This window comes from Suricata suricatta, chromosome 10 (genome assembly GCF_006229205.1).
Source record: "Suricata suricatta isolate VVHF042 chromosome 10, meerkat_22Aug2017_6uvM2_HiC, whole genome shotgun sequence".
NCBI lineage: Eukaryota > Metazoa > Chordata > Mammalia > Carnivora > Herpestidae > Suricata > Suricata suricatta.
In genome coordinates, this window is record NC_043709.1 from 94,254,713 (window position 1) to 94,272,053 (window position 17,341).

The 17,341-nt window shown below is 38.3% G+C and overlaps 1 protein-coding gene and 2 non-coding genes across 3 annotated transcripts; 2 read left to right on the plus strand and 1 right to left on the minus strand.

The window, feature by feature from the left end:
* Nucleotides 1-1,118: 1,118 nt before the first annotated feature.
* On the minus strand, nt 1,119-1,244 carry LOC115305864. Its single transcript, XR_003915054.1, has one exon. It is a non-coding gene; the product is annotated as a U6atac minor spliceosomal RNA (small nuclear RNA).
* A 4,812-nt stretch (nt 1,245-6,056) lies between these two features.
* Nucleotides 6,057-6,986, plus strand: LOC115305299 (taste receptor type 2 member 7-like). Its single transcript, XM_029955541.1, has one exon. It carries the CDS (start codon nt 6,057-6,059, stop codon nt 6,984-6,986), a length of 930 nt encoding a protein of 309 aa, XP_029811401.1.
* An 828-nt stretch (nt 6,987-7,814) lies between these two features.
* Nucleotides 7,815-7,918, plus strand: LOC115305831. Its single transcript, XR_003915019.1, has one exon. It is a non-coding gene; the product is annotated as a U6 spliceosomal RNA (small nuclear RNA).
* The last annotated feature ends 9,423 nt before the right edge of the window (nt 7,919-17,341 follow it).

The window sequence follows — 17,341 nt, forward strand, 5'->3', positions numbered from 1 at the left end:
TGGGTATAGCTAATGGAGCATTTGCTTTATTTTCTAAAAAAGAAAGAAAAGAGAAAGAAGGAAAAAAGGAAGAAATGAGAGTTATCTCGTTCTCAAAAGATGAGCCCCACATATTCCATTTACCACCATGACCTTGGATATGTGACTTCGTTTCTTTAAATTGCAAACTCCTGGGGCACCTGGGCACTCAGTTGGTTAAGCATCAGACTTTGGCTCAGATCATGATCTTGTGGCTCATTAGTTCGAGCCCTGTGTCAGGCACTGTGCTGACTGCTCAGAGCCTGGAACCTGCTTCTCATTTTGTGTCTCCATCTCTCTCTGCCCCTCCCCCCACTCTTGCCCTTTGTCGCTTTCTCTCTCAAAAATAAATAAACATTTTAAAACAAGTATAAACTCCTTGTTCTCCCTCCTTCTCCTTGTGCAAGTCAGATATTTATATCTGCCCAGGTAGTCATTTTTCTTCATGAAGAAACCATTTTAGAGGCTTTCAAAAAAAGCCAAAAGTGAGGCCACTTAGTAAAGCTGGGAACTCTGAGGCTTTACAGTTTTCAACGGAATTATATGTTCTGTGCATTGGAAAATCTGATGCCTTTTCTTCTTTTTTTTGTTTATTTATTTATTTTGAGAAAGAGAGAGAGAAAGCACAAGTGGGGAAGGGTCAGAAAGAGACAAGACAGAGAAAAATGCTTTATGTTTTTTTTTCTTTTTAAGTGTTTATTTATTTATTTTTTAAAAATAACACAATTTATTTTTTTAACATATGCAATTATTTTCCATCATTTACAATACAGTAGTTACAAGGACACTCCAAACAGAAAAGCAAAGTAAAAAATCAAAACTCCAACTTCTGTTTCATGTAATTAGACTTATACAGAAATTAGAAGGTTAAGTAACAACTAGTTAATCACCTAATTTCACAGCTATCTGAAGTGACAATCATTATATAGCAGCTTATCTATGATACATTCAAGATAAATGATACAATGTATTACTTGTTCATAGGCTACAACACAGCCTGCTTAATACCTTTCCTTAAATTCCACCTCTGTGCTACAATATGCTTGAGGTCCATGCAAAAAAGTAGCTACCTTTTATGTAGGAAATGGATGATTAAGGCTAAAAAACATTGGTTAGATGCCACGAAGTAGGTGGCAATGCCTTAACCGTATGCGTGTTGTCAGGCCCGAGGGCCTCTTCTATCCTTGTCAAGGGGAGTGCTAACCTTCTCTCCTTTCATACAACACTGTTTTATGTTTTTTATAAGATTTATTTTTGAGAGTCAGAGAGAGGCAGCTTGAGCAAGGGAGGGTCAGAGAGAGAGGGAGATACAAAACCTGAAGCAGGCTCCAGGCTCTGAGCTGTCAGCACAGAGCCTGACGCGGGGCTCAAACCCATGAACCATGAGATCATGACCTGAGCCGAAGTCGGACACTTAACTGACTGAGCCACTCAGGTGCCCCAATGGTTACTCTAGAGAAGTGGTCCACTCACAGGCGCTGGTGGACTCTGGGGCTGTGGTCGACCACTGTAGAACAGTGGTCATATCTGAAGAAGTGGCCAAATCATGGGTGATAGTCCACTGTAGGGAATTAGTTGGTGTAGAAGAGTACTCAACTGAAGATGGAGGTTGACCTTTGAATGGTTGATGTTAGAGAAGTGGTCAAATCCAGAGAAGTGATCACCTGAGGGGCAGTGCTTAACTCTAGGGAAGTAGTGAACTTGGGCAGTGATTAACTCATGGATTGTGGCCAATTCTGGGGCACTGATAGGCTGATGAACAGGGATTAACTCAGTACCAGGATCAACACCAGAGGTCTGGTTGGGTCTGCGGCAGTGGTTGACTCTAGGGCCATGGTTTACTCTGGTACTGTGGTCTACTCTAGGGTGGTGGTCAACTCTGGGACAGAGGTCAACTCTGGGGTAGTAATTGATCTGGGGCAAGGGTCCACTCTACAGCCGTGGTCAGCTCTGAGGTGGTGGTCAGGTCTGAGGCAGTGGTGGACTGAAGGGCAGTGGGTGACTCTGGAGCTATGATTGGTTCTGGAGTACTGGTCAGCTCTAGGACAGTGGTCAACTTTAGGGTGGTGGTGGGCTCTGGAGCAGTGGTTGAATCTAGGGCAGTAGTTGACTCAACGGTGTTGGTCGACCCTGGGGCACTGATCAACTGACAAATGATGGTCAACTCTGGTATGGTAGTTGGTTCTGGGACAGTGTTCAACTATGGGGCTGTGGTTGGCTCTGAGGTAATGGTTGACTCTGGGGCAGAAATGGATTCTAGAGAAGTGGTAGACTAGGGGGCAATCGTCAACTCTAGGATGGTGGTTGAATCTGGAGATATGGTTGGTTCTGGGGTGGTAGTTGACTCTGGGACAGTGGTCAACTCTGGGACACTTGTTGACTAAAGGATGGTGGTCAGTTCTGGAGTGGAGGTCAATTCTAAAAACATGGTGTACTCATGGGCAGTAGTTGACCCTAGGGTGGTGGTCGACTCTGGAACCATGGTTGGCTCTGGGATGGTGGTCAGTATTCAGGTCAACTGTAAGGCAGTGGCCAACTTTGGGGCAGTATACAAACAATGTATAGCTATGAAAAAGAATGTAGTCTTGTCATTTGCATGGATGGACCTAGAGGGCATTATACTAAGTGAAATAAGCCAGACAGCAAAAGACAAATATTGCATGAACTTCTAGCTGTAAGACTAATAAGTTCTGGGGATCTGATGTAAATCATGGTAACTGTAGTTGATAACATTGTATTGAATAATTGAAATGGGCTGAGTCAGTAGAACTTAAATATTTTCATGAATAAGCCCCAAACAATACACGTATGTGAGATGGTGGCTATGTTAATTAATTAGACTTGAGAAATTCTCTCTGATTGTATATATATGTATATGTATATGTATATGTATACATACATACATATTATATATGTATATAAAATCACCATGATTTACAACTGAGATATTTTACAATATTATTTGTCAATTATACCCCAATAAAGCTGAAATTTAAAAATTAAAAAAATATTGGCACCTGGGTGGCTCAGTTGGTTGAGCATCCAACTCTTGATCTCGGCTAAGTTCATACTCAAGGTTCATGGGTTCAAGCCCTGCTTCAGGCTCTGTTCTGACAGTACAGCTCATGCTCTGTCTCTCTTAAAAATAAACAAATAAACATGAAAAAAATTTTCTTTAATTCACACACAAGCTTTTGTTTGAACATGCATTTTATTTCTCTTGGGTTTATACCTAGGTATGGAATTCCTGGATCATGATAACTCTATGTTTAATCTCTTGAGGAACTGCTAGACTTTTCCAAAGCAGCAGGACTATTTTATATTCTCAGTAGTAATATATGAGGTTCTCATCTCTCTGCATCCTGGCCAACACTTGCCATTATTTGACTTAAAAAAATTTTTTTAATGTTTATTTATTTTTGAGACAGAGAGAGACAGAACATGAGTGGAGGAAAGGCCAGAGAGAGGCAGACAGAATCCAAAGAAGACTCCAGGATCTGAGCTGTCAGCACAGAGCCTGATGTGGGGCTCGAACCCACAAATCCTGAGATCATACCTGAGCCACTCAGGCACCCCTATCATTTGACTTTTGAATTGTAGTCATTATGGTTTGAATTTACATTTCCCTGGTGACAAATAATATATAGTATTTATTCATGTGCTATTGATCATTTATATATCTTCCTTGTAAAAATGTCTGTTTAAATCCACTGTTTATTTTTTTTTAATTGTAATTTTGTATAATAAAAGTTATGCTATTTGTATTGGGGGAAAGAGATAGATGGGCAGCTGGAATAATAAAAGGCTTTTTCTATCTGTATGCCAAGTCATTTTGTTCTGGATATCAATTGTTCTTTAAAATATCCAAAATTGAGTGGTACAGAGCAGCTATTTTATTATGCTCCCAGAACCTGAGAGTCAGGAGTTTAGACAGGGCCCAACAGGACAGCCCGTCTCTGCTCCAAAATGTCTGGGGCTTCAACCTCAGAATACTCAGGCAACTGAGCATGACTCAGATGGAAGAGGCTGGAATCACCAAGCAGATTCTTTACTCACAGGTCTATCACTGGACTGTGGTGATTAAAAGTCCAGGCTCAGTTTGAATGTTGAACCAGATTGTCTACACGGGCCTCTTCATGTGGGCTGGGTTTTCTCCCAGCATACTGGCCTCAGATTTGTCAAACTTCTGATAGAGCACTCAGGACTCTAAGAGAAAATGTTCTAGTGATGAAAGGGAAAACTATTGTTTTTAAGGACAGCCTGAGAACTCCTATAATGTCATTTGCAGTACATACTGAGTGAAGCAGTCCCAAGCCCACTCAGCTTCAAGGGGAGGGGTTGCAGACCCCAGCTCTCAGTAAAAGAAGAGGGTTAAAGAGTTTGCAGCCACATCTCACAACTGCCCTAGACCCCAAGAGATCCTGTAACTTCAGACAGCAGATTTTCTGTATTTACACAGACTTTGAGTATTTTATATGTAACATGTATTGGTGGGGTGAGTAGGTGAAGATAAACTCTGACTACAATTTAAGATACTTGCTGCATGTGGTGGTTAGGAAAATGTGCCTCTAAGATTCCTAATTTAGGGCAGCCTACCGAGAGGCTTCATTCTCCCTACTAAAACCAAGCACCTCTATCTCCCGGTTTCTCTGAGAGGACGACAGCCTAAGTTCAGCTAGTGTCTGACTCCAGGTTGCAAACCTGCCTCCTGTCATAAATATATGAATGTGTTTTTCCTTTGTATGAAACCAATTAACTAGTGCAGATGGTCAACCCAACACCAGGTCAATTCAGGACAAACCATCTCTATTAATTAGTGCTACCCAGTCTTCTTACTGGAGGACCAGTTAGTGTTGACCTTGACAACATGTGGGTTACGGATTCTATCTGTTAGCATTATATAAAAGGGTGAGATTTCTTTCTGTTTCTGTAAATTGCCTGGGAGGTGCATCAGATTCTGTTTTAATGCTTTATTCAATAACGAAACTGTTTTCTTCCTCTACTTCCTTTGCAGAGAGGTTTTCTGCATTGGCAGGAGATTTTGCTTTTAATTTTATTTCCCCAACAACTGGCAGGCTCGTGTCCTTGTGGTCTGCAACCCCTTCTAAGAGTGACTCCCAGCCAACGACTGAGCTGGGAAGAGAGTCAATGGCAGGACAGCTCCTGGGAGACTCAGACCACCTCTGATGGACACCATGGACTTGCAAACTCCCACCGACTTTCTTGAGACTGTCTCAGGATAGCACTGCAGCCCAAGACCTGCCTCCTTTCCTTCCTTCTTCCACAGAACTTAGACTTACATGTAGTAGAACAGCTCCCCTAGTCTTCTTCTGCTCACTTCTTCATTTCCCACTGGGGTTTTTCCCCTGGTAATTCTTTTGCTTCTCAGAGCACCCAGACTGAGTCACTATAATTTTTAGATTGGGTTTTAGGTTTCTAGCTCATAACGAAGGCAAATGAATGAAAAGTGTCTGAATCTTAAAAGGAAACAAGACATAAAAATATATGTAAAAATCAATCTCTAGTCTGTGTTTTAACAAACTGGATTCAAATCGTAACAAATAGCTTTGCATACAAATTATAAGCGATGCCACAGCAATAAGTTGTATGCTATTTGCCTTGAAAAATCACTAGCTTGGATCTTGAAAGTGTTACAGAATCTGGTCTGGATCACCCGGTGGAAGAACCAAGTGGCACTCGGAGATCTTGGAAGGGAGGAGGTTTATTTTACACCGGTGGGCTCAGAGGAGATCATTCTCCAGAGGTCTGAGCCCAGAGCATTAGCAGGGGGAACAATTTATAGCCTGTTACTTCCTTATTCCTTATTAATCAGGGACGGTGTTTTTTCAGTCCTGTCGGCCATCTTACAACAGATTTTCCCTATCAAGAGGAATAAAAGTGGTTTTCCTAAGACAGCTAAGATTTTGGGAGCACCCTGGAGACAATCTTCTCTTTGCCAATGGATATCTGCATCCATAAATCTATAACAATTCACGAATCAGAGGAGTACTGAAGAAAGAGCTTGCCTATCAGCAGGCATGGCGAGCATATTGAAGAATATATTTATGATGCTGTTTGCTGGAGAATTCCTAATGGGGATTTTGGGAAATGGATTCATTATATTGGTTAACTGTATTGATTGGATCAGGAACTGGAAGTTCTTCATAACTGACTTTATTATTTCCTGCTTAGCCTTTTCCAGAATAGTTCTATTGTGCATAATCATTCTAGGCATAGGCTTAGATGTAATTTGTGAGAATATATGGTACAATCATAGTTATTGGTTACATTTTGAAATCCTCTGGACAGGATCCAATTATTTCTGCACAACCTGTACCACCTGCCTCAGTGTCTTCTATTTTTTCAAGATAGCCAATTTTTCCAATCCCATTTTCCTCTGGATGAAATGGCGAATTCACAGAGTGCTTCTCATTATTGTACTGGGAGCAGTCTTCTCTTTCTGCTTGTCCCTTCCTTTTCAGCATACAGAATCTAATAGCCTGATCAAAATCAAGGTAAATGCTGAAAGAAATTGGACATTGAGTTCAACAGGGAGAACATATGAGTTATTTATGTCTCATATGCTCCAGAACATAATGTTCTTCATCCCCTTTACAGTGTCTCTGGCTTCCTTTGTCCTTTTGATCTATTCCTTATGGAGTCACACTAGGCAGATGAAGGGCACAGGTGGGGATCCTATCACAAAGGTTCATGTGAGAGCCATGAAGTCTATGATTTTATTCCTACTCTTCTTCTTTATGTACTATTTGAGCACTATTATGATGAATTTGACCTATGTCGTCCTAGACAGTTTGGTGGCAAAAATTTTGGCTAATACATTTGTATTTTTATATCCATCTGCCCATACATTTCTTCTGATTTTCTGGAACAGCAAATTGAAACAGGCTTCTCTCTGTGTCCTGAAGAAGCTGAAGTGCGTGAATTTAAGGAAACCCACACACCCATAAAACATGCCGGAAAAGACTGAGATTTTGTCAAGAGTGAAGATAATGAATAGAATTCCATGTGTATTTCTTCCCTTCTCTCCACTTCCTTTATTCTGTTCTGTGACATGGTCATTGAATCTTACTGAAAATATCTGCCTGGAATAAGTTAAAAGAAAAAGATTTTGCTGTGTTTCTATCAGGATAGTGATGATGTAATTAATAGTAAAATTAGAGTGTATCACCAAGACAAAGGGAATTTGCTTAGATACAAGAATAGAGTGGAGAAGACAGAAATTTACTTGTGGCTAGATTACAACAGTACAACATTAAGTGTAGCAAGTTTCAGAGACAGAAAACCCCCAGAATTCATGAAACGAATATTTGGAAATTCTAAAAGCTGATGGCCAACTGTGACTTAAAGTTGTATTTGGGAAAGAATGAACATAGAATGAAATGGCGTGATGAATTTTTGGCAATGCATCCACCATACTTGCCCAGAAGTCCAGTTGGAGAACTCGTGAAAACCCTACTATTTCATAAACACATGCCAAAGTTTGGGGGTTCCTGGGTGGCTCAGTGGTTAAGCTCAGTGGTCTGACTTTAGCTCAGGACATCATGATCTCATGGTTCGTGGGTTGGAGCCCCACATCAGGCTCTATGCTGACAGCTCAGAGCCTGGAGCCTGCTTTTGATTCTGTGTCCCCCTCACTCTCTGTTCTTCCCCTGCTCATGCTCATGCTCTTTCTCTCAAAAATAAATAAAACATTAAAAATTTTTTAAATACACCAAAAGCAGTTTCAAATAAGTAAATGAATAAGAGAAAAACACAAGGCTTAGAAAATACAAGGTGTGTTCACTTGGGCAGCACATATACTAGAAATTGAAATGATCCAGAGATCAGCACGGCCCCTACCAAGGTTGACACACACATTCACCAAGCATTCTACGTTTTTTTTTTTTAAACTTCTTTCATTTGTACCATTCATTCAAATAAAATAATTTGGTGCCCTGTAACCCCCAAAATACAAGGCTCAAAGTCAAGGGTACTATAGGGGTTATTTTGTACAAAAAAAATACACAAAACACGATGCAGAATAGTTTTACATTTTTTCTCATTCCCCAGGTATAGTGTTGGTTTTGGTACCAAATATTACTCATTAATACTGGGTTGTCAGGAGTCTCATGTTTTGACAGAAGTTGCTTGCTTCCCCCCACCCTAGTAAATAAAACCTTATTTTATTTATCTCACCTTTCTCTCTCATAGATGTTTTAGTTTTTAAGCAGCAGGATTTAAGTTTGCTGTTTGACATTCCAAAGGCATATGAGAAAAAATGTATTTTACTTCTTATTTTTATATTAAATTTTTTAATGTTTATTTATTTTTGAGAGACAGTGAGAGACAGAGTATGCAGGGAAGGAACAGAGAGACACACAGAATCTGAAGCAGGCTCCAGGCTCTGAGCTGTCAGCACAGAGCCTGATGCAGAGCTTGAACTCAGGAAGCGGGAGTTCCTGACCTGACCTGAAGTCAGAGGCTTTACCTGATTAAGCCACCCAGGCGCCCCCCAAAAAATGTATTTTAAAAAAATTTGTTGCTTTAAAGGCCTCTAGAGTGTATCATAGAAAAATGAATAGGGTGGAACTATTTTTTTGTTGTTGTTGTTGAGATGTAACTGACATATAACGTTGTGTAAGTTCGAGGTATACAATGTGTTGGTTGGATGGATTTATATATTTCAATGTGATTACCACTGTAGCATTAGCTAATACTTATATCATGCTACATAATTATCATTTCTTTTTTGTGTGTTGAGAGCAATTAAGATCTAGTCTCTTAGCAAATTTGAAGTTTATAAGTTATGTTGTTGACTATAATCACAATGTGCATTAGACTTCCAGAACTTATGTATCTGTTAGTTGTAACTTTGTACTCATTAAACAACATCTCCCCAGTATCATCAATCCCAGCCTCTCTTTTTACATGTTAGGCTTTTTTAGATTTAAGTAAGTAATATACAGAATTTGTCTTTCTCTGCCTGACTTATTTAACTTAGCGTAATGAGTGATCAGTTGCTTTTGATTCCTTCCGTGGGCAGTTTAATGTAGATATGGAATGCTTACATTTTAAGAGGGAAGAATATTAAAAAAGCTTTGTCTAGATGAGAGATACAAATGCACTTTATTTTCAAAAAGTTGGACCTTACTAGCATGAAAGCAGAAAGCAAAGGTATTCCTTCCCCCATGACCCTTGCAACCCTATTTTGTTGAGTTCTTCTTTTTCCAGGATAAAACCTTAGGCAGATCCCACAGCAGCTGCAGTGACTCATGCGTACATCATGTCCAGTCCAGATGAAAAATAAGCTTAACCCTGTCATTCAGTATCAAACTTGTCTCACTTACCTTTTTAGATCCCCTTCAAGCCTGAACACCTGATATGGGAAGGGCTGTTTCATTGCTGATTTTTGTTCTTTTCCCCTGTATTCATGCTACTTTTGGTTTCTTTATGATTGCAACAAAGTTAGATAGCTAGTATCCCCCCCCCCCCCCCCCCCCCCCCCCCCCCCCCCCCCCCCCCCCCCCCCCCGAGTTCTCTTCTGGCTAAGGAAAGCTGTCAATCACACCAGATATGTTAATGCAGACTCATTCTTCTGTAGGCATCTCTGTCAGGGGTCCGAAGGCCACCCTCATGTTTAATGACTCAGAGAAATACTCAGGGACCTCAGAAAAACTATTGTAGTCACAGTTATACTTTATTACAGTGCTATAGCAAAAAAAATTTTTGACAGATCAACAATTGCATATGCTATGTTGATTTACTCCAATACAGATATGGTGTCTGAAATAGTAGCTAGAAACTAGTTGAGTGACTGTGGATGTCTTTTGTAACAGCCTAAGCCAGGTTTCTGATCATGAGAATTGAAATTTTTCCTGTAGTATATGGATCAAAAAGTATTTGAAAGTTTGAAGCATTGATCTTTATTGTTGGAATTTATAAATTTCTCCAATATATCTAGGTGCAGAGTTTGCCTATTTGTTTTTTAAAATTTTTATTACTATAATGATGGGTGTTCTCTTTCTAGTAAAACTTCAAGCATGTTCTCAGGTTAGCCCTTTCAATCCAGATTTTTTTTGGCTAAGAACTTTTCCCCATTTCTTTTTTTTTTTTAATTTTTAACATTTATTCATTTTTGAGAGACAGAGACAGAGCATGAGTGGGGAAGGGGTAGACAGATGAAAGAGGGAGACAGAATCTGAAGCAAGCTCCAGGCTCCAAGCTGCCAGCACAGAGCCCAATGTGGGGTTTGAACTTACGGTTGGTGAGATCATGACCTGAGCTGAAGACCAACACTCAAATGACTGAGTGACCCAGATGCCCTGATTTTTTCCCCATTTCTTATTAACTATCTTTCTTCTTGTATTTAAAAAAATACCAACATATAGGCATTTATATTATATTATTATTTTACAAGTTTCTTCATTATTCCATCAGAATTTTTATTTTTTATTTCTTCTGAAACATTTTACATAAATTACTAGGCTGGAACTTCCGGCTCACTAATTTGATATTCAGAAGAGTCTGTTCTCTAATTCAGCACAACTATACTAATAATTAAAGAGACAGATGTGATTTTAAGCCCAAAGTAGTCTGTCTGCCATTTTACTATAGGATAATATTATCGATGTACAGTTATGAAAGCCTATCAAATTCCTCTAATCCACAAATTGTGCTGGGTGTAATATTGACTTAATATTCTGTGTCCTCTGCATTCCCTACATTTTCTTGAAAGTTAATTCTTTTTGTTTGTTTAATCTGGTATTTCTCTTTTGTTGTTTTGATTTGCCTCAATATGAATTTTTAGTATCTATATGTGCAGGTGAAATCAGTGGGCAAGGTTTAGCTCATGTTATGTGGTTTTCATTGTTGTTATTTTTTGTTTTTTGGGGTTTTTGGGGGGGTTGTTTCTTGTCTTGACCAATAATTTGGTCTCTATTTTCCACACTTGTAACCTTCAGTGGTCTGCCACACAGCAACACTACACCCTTATGTTCCCATCCAGCACATTTGATTTTATGACCTTAGTCTAGGATATGTCTTGGTAGATAGAGGGAACTAAGGTCGATTTTTCTCACTCCAAGAGAAAGTCACCAGTTGCCTAAAAACCAGAGCATCATGGTTAGGAAACCCCGGGTCTGGGAACTATGTTGACAAGGGAATGGAGCAATGACTTTGTTGACTTTCCTTGGGGGTAAATGGACTGCTTGTTTTGGGGAAAATGGCGTCTTTTACAACTTGAAAGAAGCTGAGATATTGCACTATTTCTCCTTAATTTAGTTTTGGTCTTGTCATGAACGTTATCCCTTTTTTAACAGGACTATTTGACTTTTTCTTATTAACTCATAAGACTCCTTTATGAATTATGAATATTAGCTCTTTCTGTGTTACAAATATTGCAAACATTTTCCAATAAATTATTTCATTAAAAAAATTTTGAGGCATCTGGGTGGCTCAGTCGGTTAAGCATCTGACTTTGGCTCAGGTCGTGATCTTGTGGTTTGTGGGTTCGAGACCCACATCGGGTTCTGTGCTGACAGCTCAGAGCCTGGAGCCTTTTCAGATTCTGTGTCTCTCACACTCCACCCCTCCCTCACTTGTGCACTGTCCCTCTCTGTCTCAAAAATAAATAAACATTTAAAATTTTTTTTAAATTTTGCCTATGGTATTATTTTTCATAGAATTATTTTACAGTTATATGTGCTAAATTTCTTATTTCTTTCATGGTTCTGGGACTTTGTTCTTTTTTTAATCTCTTTTTTAATTGAGTATCATTAATATAAGTGTTATATTAGTTTCAGGTGTACAATATAATGATTCAGTATTTCTATACATTACTCAGCACTCATCACAATAAGTGTATCTGTTTCATCCATTTGCCACCAATCTCCCAGTTCTGGAATTTTAAACTGAGCTTATAGGAGGACTTTCACATTCAATTTTTAAAAAACAGATCCCCATTTTGTTTGTTTTGTTAGATTTTGTTTTTTTTGCTTGTATGCATGTTTTTTAACAGTTATGTCTTCAAACTCATAGTTACTTTCATATACTTTGTGAGGTAGGGAATGACTAGTTTGAATGAATGGTCTATAAATTTTTAAGTAATGTACCTTTATGTAAAGGTAGTAACCTCCGATGTCCATAGGGGCCAGGAATGATATACATGTGTGAAGACATTGGAAGTAGAGCTAATTGTGTATGTGTTCCTCATAATTGTGTTCAAATTTATTTTTTAAACACTGTCAGATCAGTCTGCAAGTTTGTGGCTTCTTATTCTTTTTCAATTTTGTGTCTATTCTGCAACATTTGCTCATCTAGGGGATTTTCAGAATCAACCTTTCAAATCCCACAAAATACACTGTTGGGATTTTTACTAGACTTGCACTGAACGTATAGATTTCTCTAAAACATATTGCATTTCCTTCTCTTTTTAAAAACTGTTTATTATTTTTGAGAGAGAGAGAGAGAGAGAGAGAGCACAAGTGGGGTGGGACGGCAAGAGAGAAAGGGGACAGAGGATCCAAAGTGGGCTCCACACTGCCAGGAGAGAGCCTGTCAGGGCACTCAAACTCCAGAGCTCCGGAGATCCTGACCTGAGCCAGAGTCTGATACTTAACCAACTGAGACACCAGTTGCCCCTGCAGTTCCTTCTAAGAACATAACATAGAAATTAGTTTCTGTAAGCCTTGTTTTAGGCTCTTCAATAACATTTCACAGTTATTATTTCCTTTTAGGTGTTTTGCTTTTTTTTTTTTTTATCAACCCTATTCCTAAGTCTGTTTTAGTGTCCAGACTAATTTTAAATATGATTTTTGGGGGACTGTATTGCATTTGAAGTAAGAAAAATAAGACTTCTGTTTAGAGAGGTGTTGTTAATAGATCTGTGCAGTTTGGTGAGCTAGTAAAGAAAGATAAGATAGTATTAACCTGGAAGGAAGTTCCAAGTTATCACAATAGTGGAGATCATGGGGTAAAGAGTTTGGAGAATTTGTAAGTAAGATATTATGTCTGAAGGGAGAAGAGTATAGATATTAATATTCCACTGGTGACTATGAATGAATTTTTGAATATGAATTAATAACTTCTACAGTTAAAAAGCAAATAACAACTAAGATTTATTTATTTATTTATTTCTACAGAAAACAGGAAATGTACTTATAACTCCCATATAAAAAGAACTGGTGGGGCACCTGGGTGGCTCAGCTCAGCTCATGATCTCACGGTTTGTGAGTTCGAGCCCCGCATTGGGCTCGCTGCTGTCAGCACAGAGCAACTTTGGATCTTCTGTCCTCCTGTCTCTCTGTTCCTTCTCTGCTCACACTTTCTCAAATGTTTATAAAACATTTTTAAAATAAAAAAAATAAAAAGAACTGGTGAAAATACATAAGAAAATTACTAACACTCTTGAATAAACAAGTTATAAATATGAACAGAACTTCATGATGGGAAACACCATAATTCCACTTTCCAAATTAAGTATTTTTTATTAATCAATGGTAGTAACTTTGCATAGGCTGATAACAATCGGATTGAAATATATGCTTCTAGGGCTCCTGGGTGGCTCAGTTAAGTATCCATCCACTCTTGATTTAGGCTCAGGTCATGATCTCACAGTTTCAGAGTTTGAGCCCCGCATCAGGTTCAGTGGTGACAGTGCAGAGCCTGTGGGGGTTTCTCTCTCTTTCCTTCTCTCTCTGCCCCCTCCCCCACTCGTGTTTTCTCTCTCTTTCTCTCTGTGTATCTCTTTCAAAATAAATAACTAGTTATAAATAAAAAATATGCATCAGGAAACTTAAAAATGCTTATACATTTAAATTCATAATTTTACATACTGAAGTCTCATCTAAGAGAAATATTTACATATTCTTAAATAATCATTGCCGTACTACACATAACAAATAAAGTAGAAAAATAAAGAGATGAAAGTACCCTCATAATAAGGGATTACTTGAAATAAAAGTGTTATGTGTCCTGATGTAAAGCCAGGAAGCTCTTAGAATCATTGTTGTGGAGATTTTATAAAACTTACAAGAAGCCTTAGCTTCTAAAGCTAGTAATTAAAAAGTAGACCTCAGCTTCACAAAAATAGTATCCTTATAATTTTTTATAATGATAAGTAATAAATGGTTAATATTAAAATACTGGAAAGAAATCAGCATAAATATTAACACATTATTGATCTTTTAGTTTTTATCTACTTTTATATACATCTAAAACTTTTTGTAATTGTGTTTTTTCTAATCCAGCAAATTTTAAGTGTTTACTATTTGTCAGGTGTTGCATTTACTGAGAGGATTTTGACACTGAAACATTAGAATTGTTCTTCCTTACAAATAATGACAACCCAGCAAACAGACATAATGAAACACAAAATATGCTATACTTGAGAGATACAGAATGAAAAAAAAGGCACTAAATCCAAGTTTAGATGATTAGTGGGGGCACCTGGGTGACTCAGTTGGTTGAGCAACAGGCTTTGACTCAGGTCACGATCTCCCTGTTCATGGATTCGAGCCCTGCTTTGGGCTCTGTGCTGACAGCTCAGAGCCTGGAGCCTGTCTGTGAATTTGTGTCTCCCTCTCTCTCTGACCCTTTTTGTTGATGATCTCTCTCTCTCTCTCTCTCTCTCTCTCTCTCTCTCTCTCTCTTTCTCAAAAATAAAGAAAACATTTAAAAAATTAGATGATGAGGGACATTTTTTCAGAAGCAATGGTATGTAAAACAGTATCTGCGGGAATCAGAAGATGGATGAGTACCAGGAATAAAGCATGAAAATATTAACCCATTTGGACTTTGTCCTGAAAAGGATTGGATTTTCACTAAGGAAGAACATTTATACACTTGATGGAAAGATCGATGGATAATCTCATACATTGATAAGATTATAAGTCCAGTGAATGATAAGGAGACTATTCTTACAGCCCGTGACGAAGACGATGAGGGACTGAACTAAGATAGTTGCCACAGGCTTGGTGAAAAGGGGTAGATTTAATAGCCATTATAATCATAAAATTCACTGGATTTGGTAGTGAGTAACAGTGAAGTCAGCTTGGCACAGATCTCTGGCTTCTGTGACTAGATGACCCGCAAAGGACTAAGGGCTATAATTGCACAACTGATACCGGATTTGTTTGAGAAATTAAGAACTAGCCTTTGTGAATTCTCCCTACTCTATGGAATGAATAATCCAACATAGGACAATAGAAAAGTTTTCTTTTCTATTGAGATTTGTTTTGGATATAAAGAGATTTGTTTTGGGTACACTGGAGGGAGGAGAGAGAAAAAGAGGTGTCATCACCCCTTTTCTCTTATTTTATCTCTGGTCCTCAGGGCATGAAATGGTTAAGGTCTCTGCACCTGTTCTCTGAATGCATTTTGCTACCAACAAGCATGATGATGAAACTCACCTTGACCATGTCTAAATCGTTGGTGGGCCCTCCTTTACGGGGGATTTGTCTCTTTTTAGAGATTGAAGTGCCAAGGTTCAAATAGTCCCAAAGCATTATCTAACTAGCAAACTAGCTAACAATGATGTAATTCCCTTGAATGAGTTAAATCATTATTTGAATCTTTCTACTATTAGTTTTCTTGAAAGACCCAGTCAGAAAAGTATCTAATTGGTTTTGATTCAACTGCATTGAAGACATTAATAAATCAAATTCTTTTTTTAAGTTAAATTCAAGTGATCAGAACAGACATCCCTCAGGTGTTTTGTATTTAAGGCAGAAATATACACAAGAGATAATCCTAAATATTGCTATACATTTTAAGCATTTTAGCCAAGATCCAGTAATCTTTATATCCTGTGGAAAAGTTTTCCTTACTTTAGCTAACATTTCCCTTTTTTCCTTGTCCCCCTACTCTCTCAAGAATAAAAAAAATGAAGATTCTTCTACACTCTCAAGAAGGCTTTGGAGGAAATAAGAGAAGTTCAGGTTGGGCATGTATAGTTTGGAGTACACATGTTTCATTCTCAAAGATGACCGGAAAGGCCCACATTTCCTTAGGAATTATGATGCCAAGGTTAGATACATATATTGAAAATTTTGCTCTGTAAGGCAGTGATCTGCACGATCAGTGTATAGGAATCAATAATGCAGAGACTGCTAGCTTTACCTACATGTGGAAATATTTTCACATGGTGAAAATCAGTGTTCAGGATATTAAAAAGAAAACCACAGGTCCAAAATGGTGTGGCTTAGACTAAGGCCCTAAGTCGATAAACCAAGACCTAACCTAACTGTAGTTTCAATCCACCCTAGAAATATATTAACCTTTCAGCCAATCAAAATGGAATTTCCTGGTCAGCACTAGGACCATTCCCTCTCTACCTTTAAAACCTTCTTCTTTTCTGTAACCCTTTGGAGCTCCCTGTTACTTAGCTAGATAGGATGCTGCTTGATTCATGAATGGATTAATAAAGCCAATTCATTTTCTAAAATTTCCTCAGTAGAATTTTTGTTATTTGATCTAGGTACCAATTTCACCATTTAGATTTGTAAACCAAATGAAGGATCTCCTTGAAAGAGGAAAGGAATTTTTATTCAAAAGAGTGAAAGTTACTCCATGCCTTTATTTACGTATTAACAAATGAGAATCCGGCCTTTAACCATCTCTCTACATAGGATATTTACCGTTTCTAGCTGACATTTGGACAAAGATTGGAAATCCTTAGCAGAGCCGGCTGGAAATGTTCAATGGCTGCTACAGAGAGTGATTCCACAGTTGCATTGCATAGTACTGGGCTTCTTAGCTAAAAGGAGAGCTACAGTTAAAAATAAATAGAGGACTACTGTGTAACTAAACATAAAATCCACATTGTTATCTAGTAAGTCATCTGGAAATTAGTCAACAAACTGCAGATCAATGTCTTCTCTTTGCAGCCATGTTGAATACATTGGAGAAAGTTCCCATGGGAAATGGGAACAAGTGAAAAGCTTATAATAGGCATTAAAAAAAATTTTTTTAAATATGCATTTATTTTTGAGAAACAGAGTGTGAGCAGAGGGGAGGAACAGAGAGTGAAGGAGACACAGAATCTGAAGCAGGCTCCAGGCTCAGAGCAACCATTCAGCACAGAGCCCAATGTGGGGCTTGAACCCTTCAACTGTGAGATAGTGACCTGAGCCGAAGTGGATGCTCAACTGACTGAGCCACCCAGGTGCCCTTATAATGGGTATTTTAAGGAATGGATTCATCTGACTGACAAATAGCATTTTCTGGATTAGAAATCAGAAGTTATGCTCGGTTGTATTTATTCTTATTAGTTTGGACTTTACTAGGATTAGTCAGTTATGGCTAACAATTGTTAATTTGTTTTCAG

Excerpts from the sequence above, each read along its gene's own strand:
- LOC115305299 (XM_029955541.1), top strand. The coding sequence starts at position 6,057 with ATGGCGAGCATATTGAAGAATATATTTATGATGCTGTTTGCTGGAGAA.